Raw genomic sequence first — 16381 nt, forward strand, 5'->3', positions numbered from 1 at the left:
GCCTATAATTTCGACATGATTTTAACAAGTAGTATTCCCAATAGAGTCAATTCCACGTATTAAAGTCGTTGATGGTATATTAACTTTCAGAGTATCGTTGGTTTTGATATAAAAATATGAATTATTAAATAACTATTGGAATTTGATATGGCCCCTTTCAACAAATCTTCAAGCTAAAAATTACAATGACATTACAAGGACATATAACACCAATTCAGGCGCAGAGTTAAACTAGTAAATTTACACAAGCATGCAATGTCGAATAATAACAGTGCACGGTGAGAGTGCAAATATGACTTACGAGGTGCTGTGCAGTTTTTCTTGACGCAATCTGTAATGTGACAAGACAACAGGTACTGTATAGGCAGGAAATTTAACATAGCAAATTAAAAATACACTTTAAAATGACTATTTTTGGTCCATACATTGGTACTTGGGAATGATTAAATTATATGAATTGAATTGTATGGAGAATATGTTATCCGAACTTTGATACAATTATAGTTGTTCACAAAGCCTGAAAATTATGGAGAAATTATAAAATACAAACATTTCATTACAACACGAGCTAATATTCCATTGTAAATACATTTATATTCCTATTTTGAAGACAAATGATACGAAACCACTCCTAAAATCGCCTGAATCGCTATTGTGACAAGGTTAATTTATAAACTGTGCGATAAAGAATTTAGGAAAAATTCCTTAACCAGAAGAAATATTGATCAATTTAATTGATATTATAAATATGAACCCTGATTGGTACTAGTTTTTTGAAAATACATACTAAATATAGAACACTTAAACTGTATAGCTATAACGAATTTGACATTGGATTTATAGCGGTAATGGTGATAACTGGGGCATTGCTATTTTACAATTATCAAGCTATTAGTGTTGATTGCTGTTGGTGATTGGCGCTTCATGTGCAGTATTTATGAGCAATAGATTTTTTTTAATTGAAGTTAATGGTTGAAAAGCCAAATTATCGGGCTTATTTTTCATTCCTTTTAGCTTCATACCTATGTCAACAGTCAATTTAACTTGTCCTCCTTTTACGAGCTTGACTGTGACTCTATCGGCGGTTGTCTTCGACGTTGTGGTTAGTAAAAGGCCGGAACTGAGAGGTGTTTTAAATCGGAAATAAATCTCTTCTGCTTGCGTCCGTCTAGTGCTCGGCATAGGGAATAAGAGAGTTTGAGATCCGTTGAAACCTACTGTTTGAACAACTGTAAAGTATAATAGAAAACATTTCATAATACGGTGATATTTCCTTTCAGGCCAAGTTTTAACAAGAATCTATTTATCTTATATTACCGTTCTAGAAGACGCAAACTAGGTGAATAAAGCAATTTCGCAGTATCCAAACGTGTCTTAAGCGATTTTATAAAGTGCTAAGTGCTTTGCATTTTTTTTTGGGGCTCGCTGAAATTCACATACTTATTTATGCAGTTCATACTATACTGCGACTTCAACTCATTTCAGATTTACTCATTTCCGTTTCATGAATAAGACATGCGATAAAGGTATTTAAATGGACATGACAGATACGAGCGGAGACCAGTCGTCAGATTTCCAATCAGATATAATCAATAATTCCGATTTGAAAAGTATTTGCAATTTTTTGTCCAAAAATACTCAAAATCACAATTGCGTTCATGTCTATTCAGACAAGTATGCGGCAAGCGCATGGCAAGGATAATGCTTATGACTGCAGAGTGAGCGACATTTTGAAGCATATAATTGAATTTAAGATGCGGTAAGGCGTTGCATTATCTTTAGTGCAATCTTCGCGGATTAAAAGAAAATAGAGAGTGGCACTTTTCAATGTGCAGATAAAATGTATAAAGGCACCGCACGATTCATCACATACGTCAAACCATATAAAAAAAAATTGAAAATGTTCTAAAACAATGTTCAATTTTATTGAAGGTAATATTTTAAAACAATCTAAAAATATTTCAAAAGCGTAATACAATAACAATTTTTTTTATTTATTATTCTTGAATGTCATTTTGATTACGACTAGTCGTAACAGAAGGTTTGTGGGAAACATTAGTCACAGTTCAAAAATGATTTTCCATTAATGGATTATGAATTTATTGTTAAAATTCCGAGCACAAAAACAGCCCACATTTGACAAAACATGTAAAGTATTGACTATCGATTTCTCAACCGTTTGTCAGTCACAAAACAAAATATTATGCGGTGTATTACACGTGCGATGTCCCGAGAGTAGGTAGTAATGTCGACATCTAATATTTCCTTCGATTTTTTGAGTTATGTACTCGAAAGTAGGCATTGTCATAGTTTGAACTCAAATTAGAGTTATCCGTGATGAAGCCAAATTTGAACTATCTATTATGTGAAATTCTTGTTTTTCTACGGTTTTGTATATAATTGACATCAGAATGCAAAATGTCAATTTAGAACAATTTATGTGTGGCACTTCACAATCGACGTTTGCGCCATAGATTTAGTATGTAGGAGACCAGATATCAAAAACTCGTTCAAGTGTACCGCAAGTAGTATGTACCCACGTCAATGGGTTGACAAACATACGGCTAAATCGCGGTTCCCAAGTTACAACAAAAAAATTTAAATAACTAGAATCGGTCTCAAAGATCTCAATCGATACTCGATCGAAATAACATGACAACGCAATTACTGCTGATGTTGCGTGTTGGATAAAAGGTGTGGAATAACGCCTTTGTAACGTACCTACTGGATTATAATTAGAGAAAATATCTCTGAGTGAGTTGTCATGTCATCTGAAGGCGTACCTCCTAATATGTCAAAAATTACTTTCATAAATATTAAAAGATTAATTAATGAAAACAAAATAAATCATACTTAGTTCGCATGTTGGACCGTTGAATGATGTTGCCGAACAATCACAGACAAATCTGTTCCAACCTTCCCTACATTTTCCACCATTCCTACAGGGATTGCTGGTACATGCACTCTTTCCTGGATTGTCACACTCGGGAGCAATTTCTGAAGGATTTCTGACTTTGGATTTGGCGAGAGTCTGGAAAAATATTTGATTATTTGATTTGTAATTTCAATACAGTTTTCTAATTAAGTTCATTTTTAGAATACAATACAAGTCTTCACCAATAAATATTTTTGGTATTATCGCATTTAAGTCAGTAAAGCTTTGTCAGAATTAAATAAATCTATGTCTATATCTATACGATTTGTTGTTTGAAGTAGAACAGCTGTACTTTTATACAAAATCCATTCACAAATATTAGAGTAAACCAATTATCTAGAAAAGAAAACCAATAGTGTATTTCTTTCAAATTTAATCGCATCAACAAAAAGATTTGTTTCCATACAAAGGAATTGTAATTAACACATAATATTGCATAGACGTGCGTTAGCATATGCAACCGAAAAGGATAATCTTTCTCGGGTTGATCCATGTGTATATATATATTTATGTAAAGATATTTTCTCGACAAACGTTGACGAGATGTATATGAATGAAGCATTAAAAGTTTATTTTCCGGAACACTAAATAATTCATCCCTTTTTCGTAGAGGTTCAATTGGCAACATTGAACGAAATTTCCCTAAAGAACGTAAAGTATTAATTCTATCAAATAAGTAGCAAGCTTGTCCAAGCATGTAAAATATAAGCAATTTCATAATAATATTGTGTAAAAATGCATATAGCACATGTTACATAACAATTTTTAACTCTAATTATGAGACATATCGGATAACACATTTTTGAATCAATTTAACTTACAAACAAACAGTTTACCACATTTTACCCCGATGTTATTTTTTTCTGTAAAATGTTACCCCATGTTTGAGATATCGAGAGGGCAAAGATCTTTAGCTCATCGATAAAGAAGGTCAGTCAATTTTTTGAGTATATTTAATAATTATATTAATTCAATACAAGGAGGCCAAAAATTTATATTTGTTCATTGGGATATCAGAAACTCAACATGTCAAATTGTTGAATGAAAGTTCGTTATCGTTACGGTAAGCTTATTAAAAAAAAATTGATATTTACAACTGTACTTAAACACAGATGAAATCTATACTTGGACACCGCGATGTCCCAGTTTCTAGTTGTCTACGAAGTCGTGTATGTATAACTTTCAAGACGATAAGTGCTGCGTAAATATCGGTTCTTTTCGTACACTTCTATCCCAATAGTTATGTCAAGTAATCGAGTTTCAGATGTCTTAAATATTTTTATCAAAATTATGTATACTTAAGAGAATGTGATAATGACCAAAAGTTTAAACGTAGTTATTTTGTTATATCACTGTCGATTCTGACGTTGAAATATTTTAGTCGGAATACATTCATACAATACATTTATTGATATCAATATAGACTATGCCGACTTACTAAACAACAATATATTTTTCCGCTCGACATAATCATATCCTGCAAAAGCGTAACCCATTATAAAAACTTTTATTGTTTTGCGATACCATTCACATAAAAAAAAAATATATTTTTAGGCACATTTGATTAAATTTGATTTGATTTTTTCCATCTTAAAATAATTGAAATAATCTTAATTTGTATATAGAGATTGTTGGGATACTGTTATTTGAACACAGAAATGGATATCAGATTTTCATAATTCAATTTCGAATTTCAATAATTCAATAATGAATATGCAAAGCAATTATATATGGTGTATAAAATAAACTTTTTTGAAATTAATGATAAAATATTAGAATTAAAATTAAATTCATTCAACTTTTATATCAAATTTCTTAACAGCAATAGTTAGTTTTACAATATATATTTAGATCTTACCTCATAATAATATAGGCAGGCGTTAGGGATTTGCAAATGCATACATTGCAAACAAAGTAACGTTACAACAGGCATAGAAAAGTTTTTGGCGGCTGATAGACTTTGTAAATACATTTTGACGATGATAAATCCTTTTTTTTAATTTACTTGTGTTATAAATAAATGTACAACAAATATCTAAAACAAATATTTTACATATTCCATATTTACATATTGGTTACTTGATTTTTATAAACATTAGTAATTTCTCGGAAAATACCGCCTAACCTATAATAAAAAAAACTAACTTTTTCTCGCCCGCCTCTAATTTAATCTAAATTTAAATAGTTGACTATTCGTCCATACCCAATGGTGAATTCAAATTTAAATCTCAAACCTAGAACCTTGCATTAAATTTTATCCGATCGATTCTTTAAATTTCATTTCTGATCTGTCGTGATATAGCTTCATAATCCCTTACGAAGAACAGTCCCGCAGAGTATATTTCGATGACCTTTCCTGCTGTTGAATATTGTGATTGGGGGATTGGGCGTTGGCGAAAATGTTAGGTATTAGTTGATTTATATCTCAGTCCTCATTTCTTTTGGCTAACTTGTTAACAGTTATATAATATTTACACATATAAGAATATTCATTGCGCAAATTTATGCGCAAAGGGACATAGCCGAAACACAAATTAGGAATTAAGAGATTAAAAGTGAGAGCGAAAATCAATCAACGAAGCAATCGGAACTGGAAATAAATTTAATTTATGAAAAACTAGAATACTGAAGAAAATGATAACTCTAGCCCTGCGATGAACCTCTCTCTGTTTTGATTAATATATTTTTAAATTTATAATACACGAATATTGAGATCAAATTCAGCTAAACTAATGCCGAATAGAAAATATACACAATCTGTATGACCCCAAGTATGAAATCTGACATAAAAATCTACTCAATTTCTAGATTTTAACATCAACGAATATTACGCTTCCACTTTGATAACATTCTTATATAGAGTATAACTATTTATATTATATTACGGATTTAAATACTACCTCTACAAACTAAAACTAGGTACTTGTACAACTAAATAAAAGGTTAACTGTTCAACGTTGTAGTAAACAGCATAGGCTACTTCTATTTTCCCAGCAGATCCGATAGCACAAGAAAGCTCTAATCAGTAATAATTCAACTCAACGTTCTTTCAAATAGAAATGAAAGTGAAGAGTCTTATCCAGTCCAAACGATTTTTATTTTATTACCCCGAGAAAGAAACTTTCTTAATGTATAATAACTTTTTATCCGTCCAAAAATAGACTTATGGCGCCAATAACACTCTTTTGGGATCTAACTTCATTAGTTAATGTCAGTTAGACTTAAAAAAATGACACGTTTTGATCATTCTAATGCGCAAACCTCGTCATTGGAAATATTATAATTAGGAAAAACCAGATCAAGTCGATAGAATATTGAAGTTCGGTTCAGACAGATATTGACATAAAATGTCGATAATTGGGCGAATTACATGTCGATCGCAAAATTATGTGTATTACACTTTCGAAGGGCCTATGCTCGGATCTTATTCCGCCACTTTGAAAAACGTAATCATACAAGGTATTAGTGGTATTAAAACAGACAACGCAAAAGTAAATAATGTCTTGAGTACTTTAAAGTATTGTATTTAGATATTTTTATGGCGGAATCAGAACTGGAAACTAAGTCACATTACATTCAGCGTCTTTAGTTAAGGTATATATAATTTTGGGTTATAAACACGCCAAGCTATTTATTGTTTCTCGTTTCTTGGAGTCGAATGATTGAATGTGGATAAATCTGAGAAATATATAGATCCGCTTGATAAACCGATGGAATTCCACAAAATGGATTCAACTATACATTTCTCAAACATTGGCCAGTTTTAGAGCATATCACGAACGCTGTAAGAGATAAATTCTATCTTTCTATTGTCAGGTACCATAGCCCACTTCCAATCTTCGACCGTAAGAATTCATTCTTTCATTAAACTTCTCGTGGTGGCATACACTAATCTTATATATCCTAGAAATGATTCTAATACTACTCCAATAACTACGTGCAAACCACAACAATCTATAGCTAGTCTATGGGAATTTATAGGAAGTCTATAGCTAATCTATACTTGAGTGATTTATTGTCGTAGTTTGATTGCCGCGGATTCTTCTTTTTTTGTTGTTGAGAAAATGTGAAATTTATTGGACTATTGATTTTCGTTGATTCCCCTGTGGTTACTCCTGTCTCTTATTCTGTCTGAATATGCACAAATAAGAAATTAACTATTTTGCATCAAGTACTCGGCTGCGTTATTTTTTCTAAATTTTTAATATTGTTCATTAGAAATCAAAGAATTATTTCCTACATTCCTCATCATTAGTCTTACACGCCTTTAATTTAATTCAAATTCATCTCAACGAAAAGTCTATCATCCAGCCTAGATATTCCTTTACTGTCTGAAGATATTAGTAGATAATATGTGTCTGACAATTGATCTACCAGCGCATTGGACATTACGTATTTATTTAGCCCAAAGTTTCAATCATGACATAAGACCACACCATATAAAACTGAGAAACTCTAAACTCCCATGAGTTTAGAGAATAGGAATAGGAAATCTAACGATCTCAAACTATAGCTGATTTCACCGCAGAACTTTAAAGCCGAGTCATTTTTTAAACCACGTATTGCTTCGTATGTATCTGTATTCCCCGATCAAAACTGCAAAAAATCTTTTACTATATTACATTCAAATTCCCAGCACTTGATCCCAATTCGTGAAAATTACGACTAAAGGCTGTCAAATCTTGTTGTGTCAATCGAATGCACGTATATACTTTCTCTCTCTCTCTTCTTCAAAAATATGAAAAATTACATACATAATATTTTTCTACATTATTTGGCATAGTACTTGCAGAGATCTACACATCATTTATTATTCATCACCTTCGTATTCCTCAACTTTTTGAAACAGTGAATTGCCCAACATTTTATCAGCGCGAATGGACAAGACTCGGGGGAGTAAAACCGCGGTGAAAGTTATATATTATTTATTATTCAGCTTTGAATATGAAAAAAACGTAACTTTAAAGAATATTCTTCTAATATAAAAACCTACAAATCATGTGACACAAACTATCACAAAACTTAAAAATTTTCCATTTTTGATTTGATCCTTCTTCCTATCACTGGTGGTGCGTATACGTATAATGCAAAGATACTGTAGCTGTGTAGCAAGACTGGATATGCATATTCTGAGTGATTCATGTAATTCTTGTCGCACACTAACATAAATATAATTCTGTCTCTTATAACTTTTGTCTGGCCCGTTACAGAAATATATTTGTGTTATTGTGAAACACGTCATTTGAATCACTGTGTATAAAATTTACTGCAATGTCGTTGTAATTATGATCTTTTAGATAAAAACGTTATAAAAATATATTTATGACAGTAGACAGCGAGGTTCCTGAATCCCTATTTTTATGGAAATAAAATAAGAATACAATTTCAAACAGGAGGCGGAAAAATAAATTTCATAATACGCTTCAACAATTTGCCAAAATTTTGTCTTGAATAACTAGATTTCCCAAAAAAGATAATTTGGGCAAAATAAATTGCAGTAGATGAAGCAATGTTTTCAAAGCAGAAACATTATCTCCAAGAGCATTGGAAGAAAAATGGAAAGAATATAGTTAAGATAATATCTCCAATATGGATCGTGCTAATATCGCCCACGTGCGGATAAATAGCTGGGGATTTGTTAGTCTTATCAAAATCACAATAACGAATAATATTACGAATAATACTTTATTCATTCGTTTTTTTTAGTTTTGATGTTTTAATATAGAGAACTCAAAACATAGAAAATGAATAAAATGGTGGACATAATGATTAATGACTCACGTAAACGTCGACTCCAATTCCGTCCATGTATACGTTTCTTACGCATCCGACAAAGCCGTAGCGTAACGATGCTGTCCATAAGCCTTTGGGAATATTCCTAGACTTTGAAATGGCTTCAAAATCAGCTCCACCAAGAAATAAACTGTTTACGTTTAGATCCGTATTTCCGCCCTATGAACAAATATAATATTAATCAGATTAAATTGATTGTATTCTCATATCCAAACAATTAGTTAAATTGGGTTCACATCAATTGCCTAAGCTTTCACTTAGAACATTAGATACAGAACGGTCTGTAAAATTAGATTCAAATCCGCGACATGTACGCACAAATGGCTTTTTTGACATGCATCTTACACCATAAAATAGCACTGATATTATCCTTGCAATGGGGCGACAGAAGCGAGGACGGATATAATTACTGGATCGAAAGGAGGTAGCTTTCAAATGTTGATTTATATATCTTGCATGCATTCAAGTTATCTCATTAATACTACATCGATATTGAATACACGAAACACTCTTTTGTTCAGAGTTCATGGTGAATCATATTTATCACATTAGCTATGAAAACGATGTGTATACCAAAAAACGTGTCCAAATAGAAATATGTGATTGTGAAACAAGAGCCGTTTAGGTTTATTTAGTTGAACAACAAAGCTAGTTTACATTTAACAAACATATAGTTAATTAAAACTCAAAATTTACCGTCTTGCATGCTCTTATATATGCTCTGTATATATAGTTTTCATATACAGCCTGGTTTCAGCATGCTGCCACGCGGGACTTATTCAACTAACTTACACTAAGTACCATTCTCGTTTCATTTTCATCATCCACGTTCAGCATCAATTGTTTTCTGTCTCTCTTCAGACTTATCGAATGCCAAGCACCGTCATTCAATGGTCGTTCGTAGCTGTGTCTCGCCTGCAAATAGAGACAACAGCGTTTAATGCGCAGTAGTCGCTAGATGGCGACGTCGAGTCTTATAATGCCTCACGGAGAACACAAAAAATTTTCAACTCAAAGCAGTGGTGGGATTCAATTTTTTTGTCAGCCGGTTCCATCACAAAAGTCATAATTTTCACTCGGTTCTCTTACAAAAAGTCATTGACAGTAACCAGTGATGCTAACCGGTTCGCTGATCTCATAAAATTTTGTGAGACGATTCTATAGAACCGGTGCGAACCGGCTGAATCACACCACTGACTCAAAGTATGTGTGAAAATCGAAAGCATTACTCAAAGTATACAAAATGTTTTGGAGAGTGGTGATTGAAACATGTTTATAGGTTTCAAATTTAATAAATATTTCATGAATTCTTGATTTGCGTATTTTACTTTGTTTGTGAAGCCATATTATTATCTTATAAACATATTATAGCATATTTAAACTTTACTACAGTACTGGTTTTTGTGCTTTTTTTATCTAACACAGGCAAAAAGTACTGATCTATTGTATTGGGTGAGATACATTAAGTGTATGCTGTGCCGCCGATTCATAAGACGCAACTAGTCGGCATCAGCAATTGGGACTCCATCTACATTAGAAATATCTATCAATCCTAGCAAGTGAAAAATGAAAAATTTCTCAACCTGCCAGATGATATACTTACATTTTGTTTATACTTCAAACAAAACACTGTGTTTTCACATTGCATAATTTGATTATTTAGATTCGTGAAATTCTATCAATAAACACATTTGCATATATTGATCATAACAATAAGTTCAGTTTGTTTTCATTATTATTAGCATTATTATACATACATTCCTGTGTCCAGAAATGTTAATATATAATATTTGAAACACTGCCATATGTGTATATTTACCAAATACATTACATACATATATATATTACCTTTCTCAATCCAGATCCAAGATTGATGAGCAGATAAAGAAATCCGTGATAAAGTTCTAGTGCGATAAAATCTCGCGATGTTCCACCAGCTGCATACAGAAGAAGACCGTGCTGCGATACAAAAATATTCTATGTTAATAAGTTACATTCGCTCTTCGTAATTTTACGTACGTGTTTGAAATTATATGCAAAGGTTATTTAGATCTGAGAATATTTATGATTTGTGTACTTTATCCACTGTATCCATGTTATTCAAAATAGTATACAATGTATTTTAGAGCACTACATTATTATTTTGACGTATGTACTTGAATTATTTTTTCATGAATTGTTGTTTTTGGTTGGACAAAGAATCGCCTTTTACTTCAGCTACCTAACCAATGATTCCAAATGTTATCTCGTGCCCAAACAGTGATTAAAAAGAATATAGTCCACTTTATATAGATGAAAATCTGCTCAATGTAACATCACGCGCATTCAATCAGAAGTGAAGGAGTCTGATCTTAGAAAAAAGTTACGGGCGAATAAACTGAATAGAGTTATGGTGGACACTACGTGTTAATAAGTACCTTCAGAGAAGCAGTTAAAGAGGTAGTACTTATACATAACAGAAGTTGTTGGGAATACAAGTATTTTCTGATGGGTGCACGGACATTAAAGAAATGAAGGCTCACAGTTAGGGCTGGGCATTTTCGAATACCTGATGATTTCAGAATCGAATCGAATAATTTTTTCGAATAGAATCAAATCTCGAATACTTGAAAAGTATGAAATTGTACGTAACTTTCTTATTATTTTAGGTCCTCCAGACATAAATTACTGGAAACATAGAATACATTCCTGACAATAAAAAAACACGTTTTCATCAATACCTCAATACAGAAAAGCTTCATATGTCAAAATTGAAAAATTTACCTCCACCATTGGCGGAAAGAGTAAAACAAGATGGCGGTGATTCGAAAATTTGCTCTCAACCGATTCGAATAATTTACTATTCGATTCGATTCGAATATTCGATTCGAAATGCCCAGCCCTACTCACAGTCAACCACCGAGTGAAGCAATATTTTATTGATAGAAAAGAGTTTTCAGATTATACGCAAATGTGAGCCAATCATATTTGAAGCTCTTTTTGGAATTCTTCTTTGCTATTCCCTCTACTTTATTCTATTTCAAATATTTAAAATATTTGTCTAATAGGAAGCAAAAAAGGACCAATAATGACGTAAATGTTGCGTACTTGTCGATAAAGGCAGCATTATGTCAAAGCGTAATGTAGTAGACATTAGTGTTAAAAGGGCATGCATTAGGCGAGCCATCAGCAACAACTAGGTTTTCACCAACGATAAAACGTTCAATAAAATAACCCTTTATAGCTTGAATCTCAACCTACCGGCTCAGTGGTTCTGAAATCTAATTTTAATCCACCCTCGCTAGGATTGTTCCATGGTTTCAGTCTGAGAAATGACTTGGAAGTGCGGAATGTCACTGGACCGTAACTTTCAATGTTGGTGCAACGAAATTCGACTCCGCCTTTAACTGTAATCAATGAATCACGTGACTTTGCCATGCGAGAGAGTTGTAGGGTGTTGTCGTTATTCTTGTAGGTAACCTGAAAATTGCAATATAATATGCTATATAACAAATCACAAACAACAAAAAAACGATTTGATGATTGCGGCATTTACAGAAACGTTTCAAACAATTATCCGTTGACCACGTTTTGATAAGACCATAAAGAGGAGGAAAAAGAAACAGAAAAAGCCCAATCGTCAAAGAAAAAGGGCGTTTATACTGAGAATCTAAAGATTGTTAGATACAGATATAGGTGTAATCAATACAGGGTGCACAATTGAGAACATAATTCAAAATGGTATATGGAAGTTTACCACGGAAACTTCAGATATAAACCGATCTGCTACAAGTGACACAATGGGTGGTTAAAATGGCTAGTTTAAAAAAATCATAAAAATACAGATCAGTCATATGAATTTTCCAGTTTTCCTTGAAAACTAGTAATTTATGAATTATTATAGCTTTGTATGTATTCTGTTTGACAAAAGCACTAGGTACGATAACATATTGCAAAATCCTACAATTACCGATGCAAAACAGTGTAAATCAGATTATAATTTTACACCTGATTTACTCCGAAAATGTCGAAATAAATCAATATATCATTTATACCCAGTAAAATAAAAGCATTTTATAATGTCATATTCCCGTGTATTACCCAAAAGTAAATAATGAATTAATAAAGTTCATAAAATATACTTCCCAAAATACTCTTTTCATTGACTTTAAAAACAATTAAAAAAATATAATGTATTCAATCACTTGATGTAAATTTTTTCGTGAAATTACGTAAGCGTTGTCGATGAACTTTCCCGGCTGGGAGATAAATGTTTCAATGTTAATCTTATTTAATGGATAAACGTATAAACAAAAAGGAATATCAAATAAAAAGTGTCATCATCATGATGGACGACTGTATACGTTTGAGAATATGGAACAGTGGGATCACCTTCATGCCAGGTTATACCTGGCGTATACATTTATACTTGTACATTCGCATCCATCAACTGTAAACCAGATATTCAAACCCATTTATATGTACTCATTTATTTAGTGACTCTGAGTTAAAACTTTTAGGACGATGACAGACGATAAATAATTACACAAACAAATATTATAAGTCATGGATCTATAATAGCTAGTGTTCCAACTCCAGCTTGTGACACGCAACACACAAAATGAAAAGCTGAGCCCTATAGTGTTGCAAGTAGCGGCTATTTAACATAGACAAATATGGTTATTCAAACACCATTATGGTTAGACAACTCTTCAACATTCAATGCAGGCCACTTTGAGTATAGCTGACCGATTCGTACATACACGGACATATATATATATATAATAACTGCGACAAACTTCAAATATTCAATTTCTTTTACGTGCATATCAGTGATGACTCGAGAGGACAAACATTTTCAAGTTCATTTCAATTGTCAAGTTTTGGAAACTGATCAAACCAGAGGGAATTTTAAAATTGTGTGTGATAGTAATGGCATATTCTACTGGGAAAGAGGAGTATATGGAAAAACAAGATAATCAATATTTAATCCCTTGGGAGATTACGTTTATTGAACATAGTGGACTGGATGAATAATCGGGAGCCGATTTGGCTTTGGATTGCAGTAATCACTCAGGATATATAATCATACTTTATATATATATACTAAAATTTACATTATGATAAACGATTGGTAAATTCTGGTAAACTTGAAGCTCGGTATTGAAACAAAGTAATGTTTCAATACATCGGTTCCAAGACGTTCATAATATTAATACCAAAAGTGTTTGGATATATATAAATACCAATTCATGGGTGACGATAAATTCATTTAAATAGTTAATTTGCATTAATGGTTAATTAAATACAAATCCATAGTTTTTTTATTGCTATTGACAATTGCTTGATGATTGCCACGCCCCCAAAAGCAATCAAAACGTTGTTTTAATAACTCTTCTTCTCTGACTGTTTTCATACTGGTTGTCGCTGCTATGCTGTTACCCATGGTTATATCACCCTACCCGTACTTGGCGGTGTTTGGAGTCTTTTTAATCTTTGCTTTTTGTATGCAACGGATTAAATTCTTTGATATAAACTTTTTAATATATATTGTTCGACATCTTTCAATTCCCCTGTATCAATGTTAGCTCAATCACGGGTGTTGCTGCTCGATAACCAGCATTGGTTTTTCTCGCCTCCCTTCGCCTCGGAATGCCATTTTTACGTTTTGTTTCCATTTTGATGTTGGTACATTTTTATTTGCCGTTTGATGAAAAAATAACCTACCGACCGATTGACTGTTATGTCAATTGTAAAGATCAGTACATACACAACGAGTGCAACTTTATGTCCTTTCAAAACTACCATCAAGACTTCCATCATGTATCCCGCCAAATTTTTGAAACAGGTTAAACAAAATTAGCATCTTGCCATTTATAGTCAATAATTATGAATGCAAACAAAATTAGTTCATCCCCAAACTCGCAACATTGAAATTATATCATGTCAGGTAAACATATAAAAATATATATAAAAGAATCTTATAGAACGGTGGTTTTCAACTTTTTTCCTTTTGTGGCCCACTTTTGTTGCACAAAAAAGTCTGTGGACCATTAAGTTTCTAATACAAGGGAAAAACTATAATAGAAACAAAAAATTATTTTCGCAAAGATAGACCCTTTAATAATTAAAATTAAAATTAAAACCACTCAGTATGAAAAAACAGCATTATCATTCATCTCAATTCAAGTTTAACTAAATTATCACTAATTTAACAAATTTTTCAATAGGTTTGCGGCCCACCTGAAAATGTTTTTGTGGCCCAGAAGCGGGTCATGGCCCACTGGTCGAGAACCGGTGATATATAAATTAGTTGTGAGTTTAACAAAACCGTAACTTATAACATGCAGCAGGAACAACCACAAAGATTGCACGTTGGGAGTTTTATCAAACTCCGGGTTTATTAAGACAAGTTACTTACCGGTACACAAATCGGTTGACATATTCCAGTCAATAGTACAAAGATAATTCCAATCCGTGTTTTCATAATTTCCAATACGAAGAATGAGTAAGTATAAATTTATATTAAATATAATACCTATTTATTGCGTAAACCTATTTCGTTTTACATCTAATCATGTGCGTAGCTTTTCAACAATGAAGTAGCACGAAGTAAACTCTGTATCTCTGAACAAAAATAGAAATGCGTATAATCATAAAGTTTCCCTAAAAACTTATAATTCTGGATAATAATTTTTCTTTCTTTTTCTATTACAAGAAGCTGCGTGAATAATTTATTCTTTTTCGACATTCTTGAGATGTGCTGTCGTTTTTTCCTCGCTAGCTACATGTAGATAACAACGCGATTGTATATATAAAAGGGGAAATACAGAAATATTCTTTAGATACTGACGGACATCTCAAATATTTCTTCATCTTTTTGATATACAACCAAGAAACTTTCAAAACCTGGCCACGTCACTGAAAAAGCTAAAATTTTATTTCTAATGGAGGCCGCTTGTCATTGAATATCTATCAACAGTACATTCCAGGAACAGTATATCCATGCGTGTTTTGACGGGACTCAAAATTAAAAACGAAACTAATATTACTAGCTCGTGAAGATCCATTATCAACTATTTCATTCTAAACATTTGCTGTTTACCGATTCTATTTGAGGTAGTTTATGAAAGTTTAGTTCTGTTTTGGTAGATTGCGTATAGAATTGATTTGGAAAAATAGTATAATGAAAGTCAAACTGAATCAGGTTTTGAGTCATATTATTTGTTACGCACCGCATTCACTTTGTCGCAAGATCTACAATAATTGAAGTACATATTCGAAATTACACCAAAATCGACACTGAAACTTTTCTAAATTTTTAACATATACTTATATATTTCATCATATTTGTATGCACGTTATAATCATTTAATATCCCATGGCCTGGCAATGCTAAGCCGACGTGATGTGAAAAAATTTAAAATTGACATTCCTACGTCTTTTCTGGAATCCTAAGTAAAACAAATGCGACATAACCGTAAATGACGCGAATCTCGCTCTAAGAATACGGCATTATTTTACCAGTAGGAGTTAATGGCTTTTAGCGCGATCGATTGAAGCGAATTTTTTTTTTTTTTCAGCACATCGTATAAATTAAAGCTATATTTCGACGCCCACTGGCCTAACCATGTTTGCACAACAGATTTCAAAATTTCGATGGGGAGCACTGAT

The 16381-nt window shown here is 32.4% G+C and overlaps 1 protein-coding gene across 10 annotated transcripts in view; it reads right to left on the reverse strand.

Annotated features, from left to right (window-relative positions):
• LOC120335643 (neurexin-1-like) overlaps positions 1-16381 on the reverse strand; it is a 55015-nt gene that overhangs the window by 13281 nt on the left and 25353 nt on the right. For 8 of the 10 annotated variants that reach the window (XM_039403197.2, XM_078110027.1, XM_078110026.1 and 5 more), the window contains 7 exons: positions 11969-12187; positions 10577-10687; positions 9521-9643; positions 8717-8887; positions 2854-3031; positions 1023-1229; positions 302-331 (listed from right to left, as the gene is read on the reverse strand). In XM_039403197.2, coding sequence (XP_039259131.2) covers positions 302-331; positions 1023-1229; positions 2854-3031; positions 8717-8887; positions 9521-9643; positions 10577-10687; positions 11969-12187 — 1039 coding nt within the window. The remainder of the gene's footprint in view (positions 1-301; positions 332-1022; positions 1230-2853; positions 3032-8716; positions 8888-9520; positions 9644-10576; positions 10688-11968; positions 12188-16381) is intronic. The other 2 variants (XM_078110022.1, XM_078110024.1) reach the window with 2 other exon arrangements.

The sequence above is a fragment of the Styela clava genome, chromosome 2, assembly GCF_964204865.1.
Source record: "Styela clava chromosome 2, kaStyClav1.hap1.2, whole genome shotgun sequence".
NCBI classification, from domain to species: domain Eukaryota; kingdom Metazoa; phylum Chordata; class Ascidiacea; order Stolidobranchia; family Styelidae; genus Styela; species Styela clava.